The 20,008-nt window shown below is 42.2% G+C and overlaps 1 protein-coding gene across 2 annotated transcripts in view; it reads right to left on the reverse strand.

Annotated features, from left to right (window-relative positions):
• Positions 1-2,460: 2,460 nt before the first annotated feature.
• The window catches only part of UBALD2 (UBA like domain containing 2), a 40,686-nt gene continuing 23,138 nt past the window's right edge, over positions 2,461-20,008 (reverse strand). For both annotated transcript variants that reach the window (XM_089535386.1, XM_089535377.1), the window contains one exon: positions 2,461-4,358. In XM_089535386.1, the coding sequence (XP_089391512.1) occupies positions 4,038-4,358 (321 nt within the window). In that variant the 3' untranslated portion in view covers positions 2,461-4,037. The remainder of the gene's footprint in view (positions 4,359-20,008) is intronic.

Below are 20,008 nucleotides of genomic sequence, written 5' to 3' on the forward strand. Positions count from 1 at the left end.
CTCAAGGTACTGGGATACTTAAAGTTTACTAACTCACTCTCTCACACACGCACACATTCATGTATGCAACCCATGTGCCTACATACACACAGAACAAATGAGGGGCATACAAAATGTAGTCAAGGTTTGGAGAACCAATAATAAAAAAACCAATCCTAATTCTTTATTGCTTTTTTAAAAGAGGGGAACTTGTTAGCATTGTTTAAGAAGTGCTCTATTAGTGATACTTTAATGTAAAACTTTTTAAAATGCAAAAATGTCTTCAACTTGCACCCAAGCAACATTTTAGGGTGGACAAGTGAATACTGCTTGTTATTTGAGCAAAGTACTGCCATTTCCAACTTTTGTCAGTGCTCCCAAGGTATGGTGTTATGGCTTTGTTATCTAACAAATAAACAACCCCTCCCCACCCTGAAAGAAAACAATAATGTATTACAGGCAGAAGTGTTACTTGTAATACTTCCAACCTCTATGTAATAGAACCATTTAGCTATAATAAATTCAGGAACCAGTTCATCCTATACATTAACAAGAGTCACAATCTGCAAAGGTGAGCCCTTAGGTAGTCAAACAGGACCATCCTTCAGAAGGATTAGGGAAACCTTGAGGTCTGCAGGGAAAAAAAATACCAAAAAAACACCAAAACCCCAAAACAAAACACCATGAGTGGAATCTTAAGACAACTGAATGTGGACTATGAAAGTTCAGTAGCCACAGAATGACTAGTCTTTGTGGACAGCAGGGAAAGGTGACCTGAATGCAATGTCACAGAGAATGATATGCATGACTGATAATATCCTGAACAGACATTCGACACTCCAAAATTTCACTTTCGAGTACCATACTTCACAGCACTCTTCATTTTTATAAAACCTGTGGTAATGCTTCTCCATTTTTCAAAACAAACTAGCTCTACGTCCACATTAGTGTAGCATAACACCTCATTCCTTAAGTTTTCCAAGCTCTCCTAGTCACACCCAGATTTAATGCAGAGCCTCCTGATGAATGGCATGAGATAGAAGCCAAGCTGCCTAGCACACAATAGAAGCCCATGCCCTGCCACCCGCCATCAAGTTGTGCAATGATGTTTTTAAGTAGTAATAAGTAGTGTATAATACAGGAAAGGCTGCTGCCTGGAATTAAATTTTGTTTATAGGTAAACTGTCATTTTTCAGCCTTTCCTGCAAGTGGACACAGACCAGGGAAGGGGAGAAGAAACATGACTACAATGGCCAAAAGCACTTACCTCTTTAGAAGTCATTATGATCTGTCAGACACTGCATGGCATAAGGGAAGCCTCTATGTGGAACACTACCAACCTTCAAGAGGATCACTAAAAACAGTTGCACATGATACCACAACTTACAAACCCATGTTATTTACACCTCTCATGTAGTTTCATTTTCAATGAAAGGATTACTATGTTCCACCCAACTGTTGTGCTATGAGACACCTCTCCTCCCAGAAATGCATGAGCCGTTCACAAAACCATTGAAAACAAACATCCTGGCTTCAGGTAAGCCAATTAATGCATGTTGTGTGATAATAAAGCATTATCTCTGTTCAAACCTTTGCTGCTCCCTCCCCCTCCACATGGGCTAATTTAAAGTCCATAGCAGAGTACCCAGGGATGCTGAAGTGTTTTCCCACAGATTTCTGAATTTTCTATCTGTGTCCATTTATTCTTTTGCAGAAGTTGACCCGTTTACCAGGTGCAGAAAGCCAAAGAGCCTAGCTGAGAAATGATGATATATTACATTTCAAGATGAATGAGGGAACAGACCACTAATATTGGGGGTGACCATGTGAGGTCCTGTTGTTGCAACAGATTCCTCAGCCCTGTTCCTTAGGACTGGAGCGTAGCTTTGGTGCAGCTTCCAGCCTCTTAGGATGCATGCTTCATTTAAACAGCACACTTCCAAAGTGGCCCAAAGCAGCTTTATTTTGGCCTCTCTGTTCGGGCCTTAAGTCTCCAAATAAACAAAAGCAGTGGCAGAGGAGGGGAGGAAGAGGAATAAGTTGACTTGGAACTTTCTGTGAGCACATGCATGCTTTCAAAAATAACACAAAATCTTTGCTAGAAGAGCAGACCTAAATTGTTTTTTGTGGGTTTTTCAGGCTATTGGCCATGTTCTAGAAGAGTTTCTTCCTGACGTTTCGCCAGCATCTGTGGCTGGCATCTTCAGAGATGCTGGCAAAATGTCAAGAAGAAATTCTTCTAGAACATGGCCACATAGCCCAAAAAACCCACAAAAAACTATGGATGCCGACCATAAATGACTTCACAGTCCTAAACTGATTGGGCATTTGCAAATCTGCACATGTGTGTGTGTACATGTGTGTGGAAGTGTTTGGCTTTCCCCCCATTTCTTCTATCTGTCATTCATATTCATCAGACTTTGTGTTTTTTGAGATTTATACAGCAACAAAAGGGAGAGAGAAAAACAAGTACCAGTCAGATTAAAAAAGTGTTTTTTTATTTTTAAATTAATAAAAAACCTTCAACCTGTTTAAGCAAGATTCTGATTTTAAAACCTAAAAAACAAAAAACAAAAAACCCAAGAAGAAGAGCCTCAGTTTCTCGCGTGCCCTTGGATGTATGAGAACACTCATGGAGCCCTCCTTCAAAAGATCTATCATCTGGGAAGGCTGGTATCTCTCTCTCTCTCTCTCTCTGTGTGTGTGTGTGTGTGTGTAAGATATTTAAAGAGAGATATATAAATTTAAACACTTTCCCTTCTGGCTTTGCCTTCCAAATACATTGTCCTTTTAGAAAGGGAAAGAGCTTGTGAGCTGAAGGGGAAAACCATTCTCAAGAATGGAAACTGGGGGGGGCAGGTCGTTTTGTTTTAAGTCCATGGTAAAATGGACACTCACATCACTTTTTTTAGCTCTTTGGGGCACACCTGCTGCAGCCTTCAAGAGAGACCAAAGTTGGGGTGTGGAGGAGAAGGTTTAGGGCATCCCACCCACAAAATAACAACAAAATAAAACAAAACAAAAATCCCCTTATACACACACTTTGCACATGTGAAGGAAGGAAGAGGTGGCTGTCAAATTTATTCTGCCAGCATGTACATCTATTGTCTCCTCTCCAGGATAGCAGGGCAACATATACACTTCCTTGTGTGTATGAAACCATGGGCATAATTCAACATGCTACTCAAGAGAGGCCCAACAATACATCTAATATAGCACAGGCATTGTGTATTACTCCATCATTTCTTTTCAAGGCTTGTCCAGAAAGCTCTGTGATGCAGCTCCCACAACAAAACAAGGAACACTTTCTTGCAATCATAGGGTAAAGCGGATGGATTCCATCAGTGGATTACACATCCCTGCCAAGTAGGCTCAATGAAATATCCATGGTTCTTTCCATGTCATCCTTGCTCCCTGCATACAATTGAATTTGAGGCCTGCCATGGGAGACCAGTGGTTTCTATCATAGAGAGATTCCCCACAGCCCCATAACTATTCCCCACAACTGGGAGCCAAAAGGAAAAGCAAGAGAAGACAAAAAGAACAAATGAAGGCCAGTTTCTGAACCTTTCCCTCCTATTCACGCAACACACGCACGCATGCGCACACACACTTTTTCAAGGGAGAATCACCTCCCCCCAAACCCCAATGCTCAGATCCAACGCAGCTACCCTTCTTTCCAAGCAGTGTTCTCAGAATGCCACTTGGATCTTGGTAATCCTGTTGCTTTCATCTGTGATGTATATACATTAGATATATTTATATATTTATATATTATAGTTATATATACTTTTTTTCTTTTTAAAAAAGAGAAGAGACCAGTTATTAACTCTCCTGAAAAACAAATAAGGGAGGAAAAGTAGAAGAAGAAGAAAAAAGGAACATGGGGAAGACTGATGACATTGCATCAGTTTAAAAAACAAAAACTATAAAATATTCCAGTGCGATCTTCGGGGGGAAAAAAGATACCCCCACCCTATTCCCTGTGTACCCCCTCCTAGGTTTGTCACCCCTCCCCACCTGCCACAACTTCTTTCCCAATTCTAAAATGTTAAGTCTTATCTCTGGCCATCCATTGCCGTCATGGCTTTCTGCTGAGGGGCCCCTTGCTGGGACACCGGAGGCCACATGGGCTGCTGATGATGGAGGTGATGGTGGACGTTGTGACTGGTGGGGGACGATGGAGGAATCCAGGCAGGTTGATGGTTGGGAGGCGAGGAAGCCCAGAAGGGACTGAAGCTACCCGGAGGAGAACAGGCCATGGATGTGATGGGACTGTTGCTGCTCTGGAGATTCTCTGAAGTCCGCAACTTGGAAAACATGGCAAGAGCATCTGGAAAGTTGGGAGGTGTAGCTGGAGTATTGCTAGGTGTGCACATCTGGAGAAGAAGAAAAAAGAAACAGAATTATAACCTGAGATTTCCTATACTTGGTCAGCATAACACTAACACAATGTCTCTTGAGGCTTTCTTCACCTCTTACTTAAAATGACCAGCTATCAGACAAGTACAAGACAACAAACCGACAGTTGCTCCTCCATGTGTAATCAGCAGGATCCCTCCTGATGTGACAAATGACACCCCCTCCTACCCCAACAACAGAGCACGGATGGACAAAGTATAGACCTCTAGAGTTGCAATGCCCATTAGCCCCAGCCAGAAAAGCCAATGCTGAGGAAGAATGGAAACTGCCCATCTCTCCTCTACTATTAAGCTCCTGATTCAGATATTAAGAGAAGGAACACTGGTTTCCTTTTCACAAACTTGGAGGAGGAAGTGTACAGCCTGGCATGAAACTGCAGCTCAGTGTTTGGAAGGCACTCACAATGTATTTTCTTAGTATAACACTAAAAGGAGATGAGAGCCATCCTTACATCATCTTTCAAGCCATTCACATGGAATACTAGTGTCTGATGACAGTAGAAAAACATGTTGGAGCAGGATTCAATGATAGTGGATGCCATCTAGACAAAGCACAATCCAGGTGTTTCTCGAGCAAGTAACTGAACAACAGATCCTGCTGCATATATGGAAGGAAAAGTAGTACGGCCTGTAATTTGGAGACAACATTGCAAATTCCACGGATCTCATAAAATACAAATGCAACCTGGTCATACCAAAAGGCAGCATGGGCATCTTGCTGTGCTTGCTTTAATATTGTAAATTATGTTTTATGCCAAAGAAACAAATGGGAATGTCTCCCACAATAACAAAATGTGGGATGTTAGACCATCAAAATGAAGTGTGAATATAGAGAAATGTGTTCATTTTGCCCAAACTTCCCATCAAACAGGACTTTTTGAGTCATGAGAATTCTCCACCTCAATGACTAATACAGTGGTACCTCGGGATACGAATTACCCAGGTTACGAAATTTTCAGGATACGAAAAAAACCCATAGGAAATTATTGTTCCGGGTTAAGAAAGTTTTTTTGGGTTACGAAAAAACTTTTGGTGCTTTTCTGTGCGATTTCACACCAAATCGCGGCTTTTCCCCATTAGCGCCTATGGGGATTCGGCTTGCGAAAGCCTTTCGGGTTACGAAATTGACAGCGGAACGAATTAATTTCGTAACCCGAGGCACCACTGTAGTGCCCTTGTATTTTCTACTGTGGAAGACTATTCCTTTCAAAGCAAAAGGTGACAGAAATTGTAATTCTAACTTGCATCATTAACCAAGTACCATGCTCAATTTTGGAGAACCTATATACTTCCCCTCTGCCACTGCCTCCTTATCTCAGTGGTATCACTATCATCCCTACACACAGGAAGCCACTTCCTTATTAAGCCTGCTTGCCCCCATCTAGACCTGAAAAGTGACTTTTAAGGGCAACAATCTTCAAAGCCACATGATATAGGTTTGCTGTAGAACATGGCATTTAGCAGCACACATTTTATAAAACAATTCCAATGGTCTGTCTGCTCATGAAATCTTGTCAAATCCCTGTTCAACAAGTCCTCAGATGCTCCCTCAAATCATGACATCCCCTGTAAAACAATCTCTTCCTAGACTCCTTTGCCTCGATTATCTTTGATAGAGAGCCTGGATATAAATACAATTTTATTATTATTTATTATTCATGGCTATGTATGTTCCTTCTAGCTAACTGGGCAACTGAATCAACTATAGACCTCGGTGCCCATTCAACTTCTTAAGGATCCACCACCTTCGGGAATATTATCCATGAAGATAATGCTGTCCTGTCCTGACTTGCCAGTGGAACCAACTGACTGCAGTGAAGACAGTCCATACAGATGAACCCATATCACTAGACTGACTAGCTATACTTTTAATTATCCTTTCAGGTGCACATATCAGGGTGTGCTTGCCTGGGTTTCTAAGAATATTATCCAGATGTATGGCAGCTCTAATCTGCATTAATACTTAATCATCATTGGCTAATTACCCTCAAATAAACATACTCTGAGCAGAAGATTATGTCCATGATGAATAAAAGAAAAGAAAGGAGGAGAAAGAAATCCACCATGTAGTGTGATTACAAAAGAACGGCACATCTAGTCAAAGCCCTCTCTCAGCTGTAGGACACTGATTGCAGATGACACCAAATTAAGAGGAGTAGCAAATACCCCAGAGGACAGGATCAAAATTCAAAACGACCTGAATAGACTAGAAAGCTGGGCCAAAGCTAACAAAATGAAATTCAACATGGAGAAATGTAAGGTACTGCACTTAGGGCGGAAAAATGAAATGCACAGATATAAGATGGAGGACACCTGGCTGAAGGAAACTGCATGTGAAAGGGATGTATGAGTCCAAGTAGACCACAAGTTGAACATTAGTCAACAGTGCAATGCGGCAGCTAGAAAGGCCAATGCAATTTTAGGTTGCATCAATAAAAGTATAGTGTCTAGATCAAGGGAAGTAATAGTGCCACTCTATTCTGCTTTGGTCAGGCCCCACCTGGAATACTGTGTCCAGTTCTGGGCACCACAATTCAAAAGGGACATTGAGAAACTGCAGCATGTCCAAAGGAGGGCGACTAAAATGGTGAAGGGCCTGGAAACCATGTCCTATGAGGAACGACTTAGGGAAGTGGGGATGTTTAGCCTGGAGAAGAAGTTAAGAGGTGATATGATAGCTCTGTTTAAATATTTGAAGGGATGTCATATTGAGGCGGGAGCAAGCTTATTTTCTGCTCCTCCAGAGAACAGGGCCCAGAACAATAGATGCAAGCTACAGGATAAGAGATTCCACCTCAACATTAGGAGGAACTTCCTGACAGTAAGGGCTGTTAGACAGTGGAACACACTCCCTTGGAGAGTGGTCGAGTCTCCTTCTTTGGAGGTCTTTAAGCAGAGGCTGGATGGCCATCTGTCGGGGATGCTTTGATTGAGAGTTCCTGCATGGCAGGGGGTTGGACTGAATGGACCTTGTGGTCTCTTCCAACTCTACAATTCTATGATTCTCACCTGAGTTAAAACTTGGGTGGTCACCAGAATCAGTGGCATCTACCCAATACCCCCCTTTCCTCTTGTTCTGGAAAGATCCTTACAGAAGGATCATGCCACCACCATCACCATCACCATCACAATAAAATTGGGTTCCTCTCCCAGAATACTATTAAGGTCTTGCTTTGCAAGCAATCCTAACTGGATAGGAATTGCTCCAAAAAGGCTTTGTTCTTTTGACACTGCACCTCCACCTGCTTCCTAAAGAAGTACAGTGGGCCTTTGGTATCTGCTATGGTGTGGTTCAAGGTCCCCACATGAATATCAAAATTTGTGAATGCTCGTCCCACTATATACAATGGTCTAGTAAAATGAGATTCCTTATATAAAATGGCAAAACCAAGGTTTGCTTTTAGATACACACACACACACACTTTTCCACCAAGCTGTGGAGGCATGAACCTATGGATGCAGAATCCATAAGTATGTTGGGCCACCTGTATCCAAAATCCTCTGTTTGGTGTCAACATAGTTCTGTTTAGAGAGTCAATTCACATCCAACTAATGAGATAAATGAAAACCGAACTTTGCTGTGGAACTACGTCTGCATTCTCATTGCAGGAATAATCCAGGTTTACACCACTTTAACCAAGATGGCTCAATGCTATGTAATACTGAGAACTGTTGTTTGTTGTGGCACCAGAGCTCTCTGACACAGAAGGCTAAATGTCTCACAAAACTACAATTCCCAGAATTTCATAGCACTGAGCCATGGCAGTCAACATAGTGTCACTCTGTATTATTCCAGTGTGGATGCAGTATATGTGACAGTAATTAAAAAGAGGAGAGGAAAAAATGGAGTAGTAAGCAACAGGATGAATGGCAGGAGGAGGTGAGTGGACCCTCAGATAGCAAAACAAAACAAAACAAAACAAAACAGCTAAAACCCAGGAGAACAAATCCTGAAGAAAGGGATGGCATACAGTTAAACACAGATACAAACACATCCAATCACAGACAAAAGGAATCAAATCCTTTGGTAACAGATCTATACAACATGCTTGTAACAACAGACCGAAACATAAATGCCACATTGGGGCACCTCCAACACATCCTCCTTTCTCTCCGCCTTAAAAAGAATGATACACAAAGGCATCTAGAGGAAGGTCCATCCAGTCCAAATATCAAACCAGAGGCAAACTTCCCACCTCCCACCTGCATGTTACGTAAGGCCCTGGAGTGTTCTCAACATCTGTAGACAACTTTCCCTTCAGGGTGGAATTCAGACACGCAGCCCCTAAGCTCAAGCTATTAGCATGTTTGCTCTGATGACGAAGCTCTTTGTTATATAGAACCAGCTGTCTTCCATTTCCCAATTCACTCTACACAGGACTGCCCTTGAAAAGTGTTTGGAGGCTGCAGCTAGTGGAAAATGCAACCAGCTAGACTGGGGTCAGGTGTGCATTTTAGAGACCATATAACAGCAGTTCTGCCAGAACTGCACTAGATTCCAGTGTGCTTCTGAGCTCAATTCAAGGTGCGGGTGTTTAACTGGGGTCAAGATATCTGAAAAACTGCCTCCTCCCATATGAGCCTGCAAGAAATTTGAGAACGTCAGGAGACCCTATTGCGTGTCCTAACACCTTGCGAAGTTAGGTTGGTTGGTACACATAACACAGCTTTCTTTGTACCAGCACCTCAACTGTGGAACTCCCTACTCAAAAAAATAGCCCTATCGCTTTCAAGCTTCCAGCAGACAGCCAAAACATTGATTTTCAGCATGGCGTTCAATGTCTGAAATCATTGTTTTAACCATTTCAAAGTTGGATTCTATGACTGTTTTTAGATTGCTTTTAGCAGTTCTTAAGGAGTACAGTGGGCTCTTGATATCCTCTGGGGTTTGGTTCCAGGAACCCCTCCCATGGATACCAAAAATCATGGGCTCTCAAGTCCCATTAACTACAGTGGCATAGTAAAATAGTGTTCCTTATATAAAATGGCAAAATCAAGGATTGCTTTTTCTAATTTGTATCTGAATATTTTGAAGCTGTGGATAGTTGAATCTGTGGATACAGAGGGCCAACTGTATTTTAATGTGCTTTTAAAATGTTTTTATTTTGGTATTGTTTTAATTGGTTTTTATTTATTCATCGCCTTGGGAGCCCTTGTGGGATCGGAGGTCGTACAGAAATACAATCTCTTCTTTTTCCTTTTCCATTTTAAATAGGTACAACATTATTGCCTAGCTTAAAAATGACTTTGGGAAGAGTTCAGATACCACAATAAGGAAACCAGCATTTCATTTTGAATAGTCAGCTACACAAGAGTGGGTCTATGCTAGGGGGATAAGAAGGGATTACTTGAAAAAACACCACAACCGATACATTGCCATAGCTTTACTATAACATAATAGATGTTTTAAAACAAATGAAGTGATTCTTTATATTCTCATCAGTGAGGTAATCCAGCACATTCAGTAGGACACAGAAGGCAGATGTGCTCACTCCCCACTTCACTTCTCCCAAATAGCTACAATTACAGGGCACACACTCAATCTCTGCAACTCTTCTTCCAAACTAGGGATGGAAAGATTGTCCATATGGGATGTATAATTACACCCTGCACCAACATGCTGTTCGCATGTAAAACCCACTGATGTACAGAACATGACTCACTACATGTACATAAAGGACAGATTTAGGGGCTGGTTATTTCACCTTAATGACTGCACCAGCACAGACAAGCCAAATCCTCAATACTTGCCTAGAAAAATCAGAATCATAGCAAAAATATACCACAAGTAAGTGAATATGGTTACCTGGTTTATTCTGCAGACTCTGTCGCATGAGAATACCTCATGGGTGCACTTTTTTTTTAATGGAAATAGCTCCAACAAGATGTCATGTAGAAGTTACAAGTGAGGCTTGGGTACTCAGTTCAGGATGCAACCATGCCCATTCTTGGGATACTTTTTAAATAATGGCCTGTTTTTCATTCCCTCTCCCCCCTTTTCTCTACCACCAGACAGCCAACATTTAGTGAATCCACACTGAATGGTATCTCTGCTGTGCCTTTGTAATGCTGTTTTGGTTATGTATGGCATGGGACAGACCGCCCCAAAAAGGCAGCGTAATTCCCTCCAGAGGGAAGCTGCACCTGCCAAATCGTGCCATTTCCCTCAGGAGGAAAAAGAACCTGGAAAACCTGGGTTCTTTTAGCACTGCAGGGCAGACATTGCGAGTGCGCCAATGGCGCACTCGTGACGTAAGTGCCATGTGGCGCGTACGTCACAATGACACTGGACGCGCCGCCACACCATGCTAGGGTTAGGGACCGCGTGGTTGCCGCATGGTCTCTAACCCTAAAATTGGCGCCAGCACAGCGCAAAAGGGTGGTCTGTACCGCACCTAAGACTCCCCACTCAAAAACCAAAAGGGGTCAGAATTGAAAATACAAACCTAGTCCCAGGCTACAGAGATAACGAAACTGTTTTTAAACTTAGTTCACTGAGAAGTGGAACTGGTAGCAATTAATCTAAAACACATTACTGAAACACTGACAATTTCAGTCAAGGATCCAGAAGAAAGGAGTTGGTTGAGTGTGCTTTTAGATTCAGAGTACTCTGCCCTACAACAAGCAATAGGAGCAAATTACCTACATCAGTGGTCCCAAACCTTGGTCCTCCAGATGTTTTGGACTTCAACTCCCAGAAGCCCCAACCTGCTTGGCCAACAGTTGAGAGTTCTGGGAGCTGAAGTCCAAAACATCTGGAGCACCAATGTTGGGAATCACTAACCTACATGATAGCCTTCCAGTAAGAATTTGAAAAGTAATGCCTAATATAATAATTCCACACTACATAGTCCTATTTGGCTTTCCTCTAAATTATTCTTTAGCCTAACTTCTTTGGGTAGGGAATTTCACTACAGCAGCTAGAGAAAACCCAGTTAGACGTACCCACCATGTAACTATTTCACTGAACACAACACACATTGTTAATTATTTTTCTTTATTAAAATACCTACATGTTTTTGCTACACCTGAAACCCCAAATAAGGTGTAAGTCTGCCACCAGCCGGATTGATCGCCAATTCAGTGGGTCTCATTGTGAATGCTGGTTCACATGCGAGCCACAAAGGCAAGGAAATAAGGAAGCACCAACTCTTTTCAGTCACTGTGTTATAAAGGATTCTGAGACAAACTGGATCCCAAAGGCAGTAGCTTTTTGACTTGCTATTGGAATTTAAAGTTTGCTTCCTGGACTGAATCTCCCAGAACCCACATGACCAGAAGGATTCAATTGCATGAATAGCCTTCCACGCCATCTGAACAAAGGATCCACAACATCTTGACCAAATGCAGGGCTATGATTAACATGGTCAATTTTTCCTCTTTCTTTCTCCTGTATGATTTTAAACACTTTTGCCTCATGAAGAAGCCAATGGAAAGCTTGAAAAGCTTGCAACATGTATTTTGTATATTTTGGTTGTCCCAATAAAGGTATCACTGTTTTGTGGATTTTAGAGGATACTGTTCTTTGCTATGTGGCCAACACAGCTACCCCTGGATATGTGTCACAGAGCAGATTTGTTTCCTCCAGTACACCATACTGCATCAAGGGTAGAAGGACCAAAGTAAGAGTCAGCATCCAACCCCAGCTGGGTTTGTTAAACGTACAAAACATAGCACAATTGGTTTACTGTAAAGGCACCCAACGTGTTTCATCTGCAATTTGTTTTTGGTTTCATGCAGGCTGTGGTGTGTACATATATTCGCCACAAAATGGGGGCAGATCCAAACACTAAATTTCTGAGCAACTTTTTTGATGTTGTTGCTGTTAAAGCAGGCTTCTAGTCCTCACAAGTAGGAAGTTACAAATCACATGCTAAAGACTCAAATAGCATAGCACATGCTGGCCAGGGCTTTCCATAGTAAGTCTTCAGAATTGCCGCCACTCCTCATTTCAATTGCTTGGTCCTGCCCGCACAAGTTTACGTGGGCCATTTCAATTCCTTTCTCAATAGCCTGAATTCAGAGGGGGGGGGGGGGCCAGATCATGCCTTGCCCAAAAAACTAATTAGACTGAATCCATACAAAGTCCAGGAAAAGGTCTATGAGACTCGAAAGTGCTTTAAAAGCTAGCTATGACTGAATATCAAAACATACGGATGAGAATTTTTTGTAGATTTAGGACATCATAATCATGAAGTATTGTTTGAAGTACAGAGCCTTGCCCTGTTTCCTCACCATCAAGAAAATGTGTGTAATTTCCCTGCAAAATGTGTCAAGTGACTGACTCGTTGTCACATTAAACAGAAGGTGGTTTCCTGTGTTACAGTCACATCAGTACACAAACACTATATTCCACGACGCCAGTGACTAGAGGACTGTTGTTCTGATAAATGAAAAAAAAAAATATTCTAAGTAGCACGTGGCTGATAAAGTAGCTCAGAATAGAACGAAAGGAGAACAGCGGAAGGAGTTTGCCTATTTAGACTCAAAACATGGCTGCCCTCTCTAGAAAGCAGGGCCCCACGTTGTAACAGCACTCCTGTGCGCGGAGCCGCAGCGTTACCACAACAAACAGAAAAATTACAAAACGAGAATGCAGCAGCTCTTCACCATGAACTTCGCTCTGATTGGGTGACAACCCGTTTTTTCCCCTTCCAGGGGCACCCCTATTAGGGGCGCTCCTGTAGCTCAGCTTGGTGAAATTCAATACTAACTCACAAGCCAGGAATTTTTCAAAAGGAAGAAAAAAAGGTATACAAAACCAGCCCCAAACTACACATCACAAGTGCGTGGGGAGTGGCTGGGGGAAATAAAAAGAAACACACAAGAGAGAGAGAGAGAGAGAGAGAGAGAGAGAGAGAGAGAGAGGAAAAAAACCCTGCAAAAATTGTGCTTAGAAATACATCGAACAGCCTTATAGAAAGTCACACCACAGTTATATCTAAATCCATATTGTCTCCCAGCCTTCCCCAAATTGGTGTCCTGCAAATGATGTATATTTGTTGGTCTGTTGTTATTTCCCACCTCGATCCATGGGGAGAGGTGGGTAAGAAATAAATGTTGTTGTTGTTATTGTTAATATTACTATTGTTATCCCATGCTTTCCCCAAAACTGGGACTCAGGGCAGCTTACAATATTAAAAAACAGTACAATTAAAAGCATACAAAAAGGTACATTAAAATAGAATTAAATTATTACAATGTTAAAACAAATTGCATGTTAAAAGAATAAAATAAGTTAAAAAGTTGCTATTTGTAAGAAATAAATGTTGTTGTTGTTGATGATTTGGATTGAAAATTCCCAACAACCACAGCTATCATGGTCAAGAGTCAGAGATGGTAGGAATTATAGTCCAACACCTGAAGGCCACCAGGTTGTAGAAGGCACCAACAAGCAACAACAGCAGCACTGCAGGATTTTAAGACAGGGCTAAACCTGGGATCGTTTTTGCAAAAAGCACATGCTCTACCACTGAACCACAGCAGCTAAGTGCAAGGTTTGGAATAACAAAAAGATAAATGCACAACCACATCACTTTACTGAATGGGTGATACTCCTCCAGAAGCAGGATGGGACATTTTGATGCTTGAGTACAGTCAGATACTGTAGAATCTCTGATGAACTAGACTGACATAGGTATGTTGTGGTACTACTCCTCTTAAGAGCTGAAACCAACAACTGCCATCCAGCTGGTTAGTCTAAGCCAGCCTTTCTCAAATAGTGGGGCGGGCCCCCCAGGGGGAGCGCGACGCTCCCTAAAGGGGGGCACGAGGCTCTGTTATGCAGAGGTGTACTTATAACAATTTTATAGACAAATGATACTATTTACAGTCACGCGGGGGGCACGAAATGTTTTCTTCTTCCTAGGGGGGGGCATGACAGAAAATAATTGAGAAGCAAGCCAATGGGGCAGGTGGTTAGAGATCCCATGCTGTTTTTTTTAAAGCAAACCATAATACTGAGAAAGAGCTAATATACTATGGCTGTCAGTAGGTTGGTCCCATCTGGGGGCGGGTAGGATATAGAATCAGAAAATACAAGAAATGCACATTACACATTTCCGCTAATTGTAACACTCAAAAGAACTGAATTGTTAGTTGGACTCAGATAATATTCAACAACATATTCTGTGTAAGTATTAGCATGTGCAGAAGCATTAATGTACCTGTGAGAGAGATCATGTGTGTATATGTACAAAGACATACATATATACACATGTGAACATCCCACAACCAATTCACACAGTAACATTCTATGTGAATTTATAATCTGAGAAAGAAATCCCAAAAAGAAACATTCACGTGGGCCAATAATTCCACCAGTTACTGGAACCAAGTATAACCACCAACATATTTCAAAAATAAACAAAGGTTTGAGGCAGTTATGAAGGGAGAAATGGGGGCCATTTGAGAATCTGGAAGATCTACAAAATTCAAATATAGGAAGTGAACTTAAAAGAATATATAAGTATATATATGTACACACACACACACACACACAAAATTAATATTTAGAAGGAAGGGAAAAAAACAACCAAACATCAGAATGTCTCTGTGCACACGTACGCGTGTCTGTCTGTCTACTTATGGTGACCCCATGATTTTCATAGGGTTTTCTTAGGCAAGGAATGTTCAGAAGTGGTTTTGCCAGTTCCTTACTCTGAAATATAGCCTACAGCAGCTTGTATTCATTGGTGGTATCCTATCAAAATACTGATTCTGCTTAGCTTCCAAGATCAGGTGGGATCTGGTGTCTTTAGTTGGACCTCTGTATCCACAGATTCTGCATTCACAGATTCAACAATTTATGGTATTATTTCTTTTATTCCAAAAAAGCAAACCTTATATTATTATATATGATGGGACATAAGCATTCACCAATCATGGCAACCACAGGGGTCCTGGAACAAAACCTCAGTGGATACCAAGGGCTCACTCTATAATCTTTTGCAATAGTCAAAAGCTATTTTGCACAACTGGAATTGTCTGAATTACTTGGATAAAATATGGACAGGCCTATCCCTGAAGAGCTCATTGCTCAAATCAACATTATACAAGTGCTAAGTCAACATTACAAATTAGAGCTTGCACATGGCAAGCAAACTAGGGGGAGGGCATAAAAGGGGAGCCCAGACAGAAGGCAACCATCATTACAGTAATCTAATGTTAAAGGGTGATTTTGCAAGCAAGCAATAAAACTGGGAATAGGTTCAGCTTTGCAACTGGAGACCTACCCTCTATCATGAAGAACCAGTCAGCTTTTCCTCCCTATCTACACACTAATTTAGGCTTACAACATCACAAAACTTACTGGAGAGACCAAAACAAAAGATTGCAGAAAAGCCTCACTCCCCTCTGCCTCACCTAAGCTGTGATGATTCTGGGTAACCATTCTAATTTTAGCATCTCAAACACATACACACACAACACACAAATTCAGGAGTATACCTTGTGCCAGTTCTCCACCCCAACCCATACTCTATGTCACAACCCAACTCTGCATCTGGAGGAGGGGAAAAGTAGTGAGGTCAGCCCACAAGAGGAAGGACTGGATCATTCTCAGAGCATGGTGTGTACACAAAGAAAGAAAAGTCTACTGAACTCGAGAGAACGGAAGAGGAGAACATGACTAACAGGGCCATGAGTGTGCACGATGAAACAAAAGCTGCTGGGAAGTGTGGAGGGACCCAAGGGACTAGAGATGGGAAAAAATCAACAAAAAATGGCACCCTTGATCACTTTTGAGCTTTTAAGTAATGTGAGTTATTTACTGCACCACAGGAGGGACTTGCCAAGCATGAGGACAGATAACACCCAACATACCATACAGAAAATTCATTTTTGTATGTAAAAAAGAAGAAAAATTGCTACTTCAAGCAGCAACCGAAGAGCATGCTTAATTTCTTTGCATCCAACTCCTCCCTCACTTCCTCCAATAAGAGGGCTCATCCTGGGCAGGACAAGCCCCAGATAAAAGAAACATGGGACCTATCAAAACAAACAAGGTTCAACAGAGAGGAAGCTACTGCATAATGTTCCACATACGTGACTCAACCTTCCTACTGACCAATTCAAACAAAAAACAACTACTATCCTGCTGATCGGATCACTAAGGCTTTGCAGAAAAAACACACAATAATGTTGGCTTCCCTTGAATAAGACAGCATAATTGGTTGCTTAAGGCAAGCCTTCATTTACAACCTCAAGCACTATTGGGGGGGGGGGGGGCGGCAAGATCCTGAGCTTCATATAAATATTGTTGTTGTGTATTTTCAAGGCCTTTCTAACACGTGGCAACCCTAAGATGAACCTATCACAATGTTCTCTGAGGCTGAGTGTGTGTGTGACTTGCCAAGGTCACCTAGTGGCCTTCTATGGCCAAACAAGGAATTGAACCCTGATCTCCAGAATCATAGCCCAACACGTAAGCCACACACCATGCTGATTGGTGATCATCCTTTCACCAGCACACACACACACACATACATGTATGTATGTAAAAGTATGTATACACACAGATACACACAGAGCTGTTTAAGCTTGGAAACTCTTTTTCTGCACTACAAAAAGGTACAGTTTGTTAGCCAGAATGGTCACTAGCCATGCTGTCTGGAAGGTCCTGGGAATTATAGTCCAGAAAAGTAACTCTTCCAAGGTCTAACACGTACACATACTACCATACAAATCTCAGCCGATCCTGCATACAAAAAGGCATGGCTTTGGGAGGGAGGGATCATAGTAAATCTCACAGAGCACCATGATGTTAATCAATCCCAGACTGCTCACCATAAATTGTGCTACCATCAACCACAGGAGAAAAACTGCAGCCATTTGTGCCACAATAAGCTATACACAGTTAATTCATTAACACTTTAAAAAAGAAAACAAGCCAAGGTGATGCACTCTGACCCCAAATGGCATCAGACCGCAATCCACTGGCCCAACAGCCACCCTAGGCTGTGACCTACTCTCTTATGCAAGCTTGGGAGCTAGCTGAACAGCACCCCCAGGACAAACCCAAAAGGTTAATAAGAAGCATTAACGCCATCAATAATTAGCCATATAGCAAAACAGAAAGACACAAAAGGTTACTGCTAGAATACTGTTTTGACAGCATTGGAAAGAAATGATTTGTCTTATACACAGCAGGTGTTTCTGTGTGTCCCTCCCGGAAAATCCTTCTAATAATATTTGAAGATTTACTTCCATAAACATGGAATAGGGACTCACAGGAGAAATTCAACCAAATCATCACTCCCAGAGATGTGCCCCTTTAAAATCATGTATTTCCCTTCAAACATCCTAGTCATTAACACTCAAATGGGTGAAGAGACAAGCCTCTTTGTTGCAGAGGAAGAAAAGTGCTCTTTTTGTGCCAAGTTAATACGGCAGCACCTCCATCATTAGTTGGCAGCCTTGCATATCACAATCTCTGAACCAACAATGTTTGCAAATTTTGCAGTGTGAGATGTCACTATTAAGAACACAAAAGTTAGACCAGATGCCTTTAGAGACCAGGCAGACTGTAACTCTTCGACTTTTTTGTGCATTTTGTTTTACTGAGAAAAATATGGCTACTCCATCTTGGCTTTGTTTAATCCTACACCATGAGTTTCAAAGTGATATCAATAGTCTGGGCTATTTATTTGGTTCTGGCCAGTCATGGAAGGGAGGATAAGTATGGAGGACCCAGATGTCCTGCCTCATCTCAGCACATGTCTTCCTGAATTTGCTCATCCTCTGAGATTTCTCTCATGCTGAATCTCTACAATAGCAAGAGAGGGTCCTAGAATCCCAGAAGACACACAACTGTACAGTACAGTCCACCCTTGCCGTACACAGCTTTAAGCTTGCGCGGACAGCAAGGGACAAAATAGTCACGCACTGGAGGGAATGCACCACCATTCAAATCATTGGGACTCCAGCATACGTGAAATTTGTCTTATACGAGGGGTGGGTGGGTCCAGAACGGATCCCTCACATATAGCAAGGGCAGACTGTATGTAGTTATGTATACAGAGGCCTCTTAAAATAAGAAATTTAAGGACTGTCAAATATTTCCACGGGGGGGGGGGGGGGGGAATCAACTGACTCCAGATCCCAATCTATTCCCCAATCATTTCCCACACCTTAGCGAACAATCTAGTTTATGCACACGATAACATACCGCTACCAAAAAATCACAGACTTAGAACAACTACTAAGGAAGATCAAGGAAGAAATTGCAAAAGCAGTCTTTCTGGCCTTGTTCCCACTACATTTAAATCAAAATCAGGCTCCGGGTTAAGCAGGCATGGTTCCCACTGAATCCGATTTTAGAAATCGATTCAGAAAGCAGGGCCATGCTTTTTGACTATTTCTACCCCTTTTAATACGCATCAAAAAGATGCTGGTAAAATGGGGTGTTTTTTGGGCTGATTTATTTGGAAATAAATTGATTCAGCCCAAGTGGGAACTAGGCGGATTTGAAACAGAACTGAACCCGCCCTGGTTCCCACTGGCAGCCACTGCCAGGGAAGCCAGAAGGTCACAGAGAAGCTGGAAGCCTTGCAACCTCCTTCTCGGCTTCCCCGGCCATGGGAAATTTAAAAAAAGGTCACAGGGAAGCCAGTTAGCAGTCAAAGAAGCCGGTAAGGAGGCTGGGTCGGGGATTTTGGGGCCAGGAGAGGCCAGTGACAGGCCGGGCCAACAAGCTGTCCCCCGCCACTTGCCGATTCCTGAAACCAGTGCAAACATAGTGGGAACTACGTTTTTTCTGAACCAGTTTCAGGAATCGGTTCAGGAAACGGATTTTCCAGTAAGTGAGAACAGGGCCACTGTTGAACATAAAGAAAACAGCAAATGGGTCCTTGAACAGATCAAGCCAGAAATCTCCCTGGAAGCCAACATGACTAAATTGAAGCAGTTGTACTTTGGCTGCATAATGAGAAGGCACAACTGATTAGACAAAACAATGGTGGGAGGAAGTAGAAAGAGAGGAAGAGCCCACACTAGATGGGACGGACTCAATCAGGGAGGTCACAGATATTAGTTTATAGCAACTAAGCAGAGCAGTGGAGGACAGGAGGTCTTGGAGATGTCTCAACCACAGAATTGTCATGAGTTGGTCAACCTGAGGGGGGTCAACAAATGGGCAAGGGAGCACTTAGCCTTTCCCACAATTCACTTCCTTCCTCATTTATTTGCCCCCACAGTGGAAAAAAGCTGCAAATCTACATCCTCAACAAGCTGTGAGGGGGGCAAGAACGTGTCAGGAAGAGGGATCTTGAGACTGATATAGTTAAGTAGCTGCAGAACCATCTTGAATGAACACTAACACAGCTGCACCAACCAAGCCTTACCCCCCTCTGGCCAAATATATTAAAACAAAATGGAAATGTAAGCACTGACAGATTTCCTGTTTGGTTTCAGGGCTTTATTCCTCAAAGCCTAGAAAAATTACTTAGGTCTAATCCACATTGCAGAACTAATGGAGTGTGGCATCACTTTAACTGCCATCTATCAGTGCTGGGGAATCCTAGGATTTGTAGTTTGTTGTGGCACCAAAGCTCTCTGAAAGAGAAGGCTAAATACAGTCCACCCTCTCTATATGTGGGGGATCCGTTCTG

This window comes from Sceloporus occidentalis, unplaced genomic scaffold, assembly GCF_023333645.1.
Source record: "Sceloporus occidentalis isolate IW3139 unplaced genomic scaffold, rSceOcc1.0.p SCAF_1, whole genome shotgun sequence".
NCBI lineage: Eukaryota > Metazoa > Chordata > Lepidosauria > Squamata > Phrynosomatidae > Sceloporus > Sceloporus occidentalis.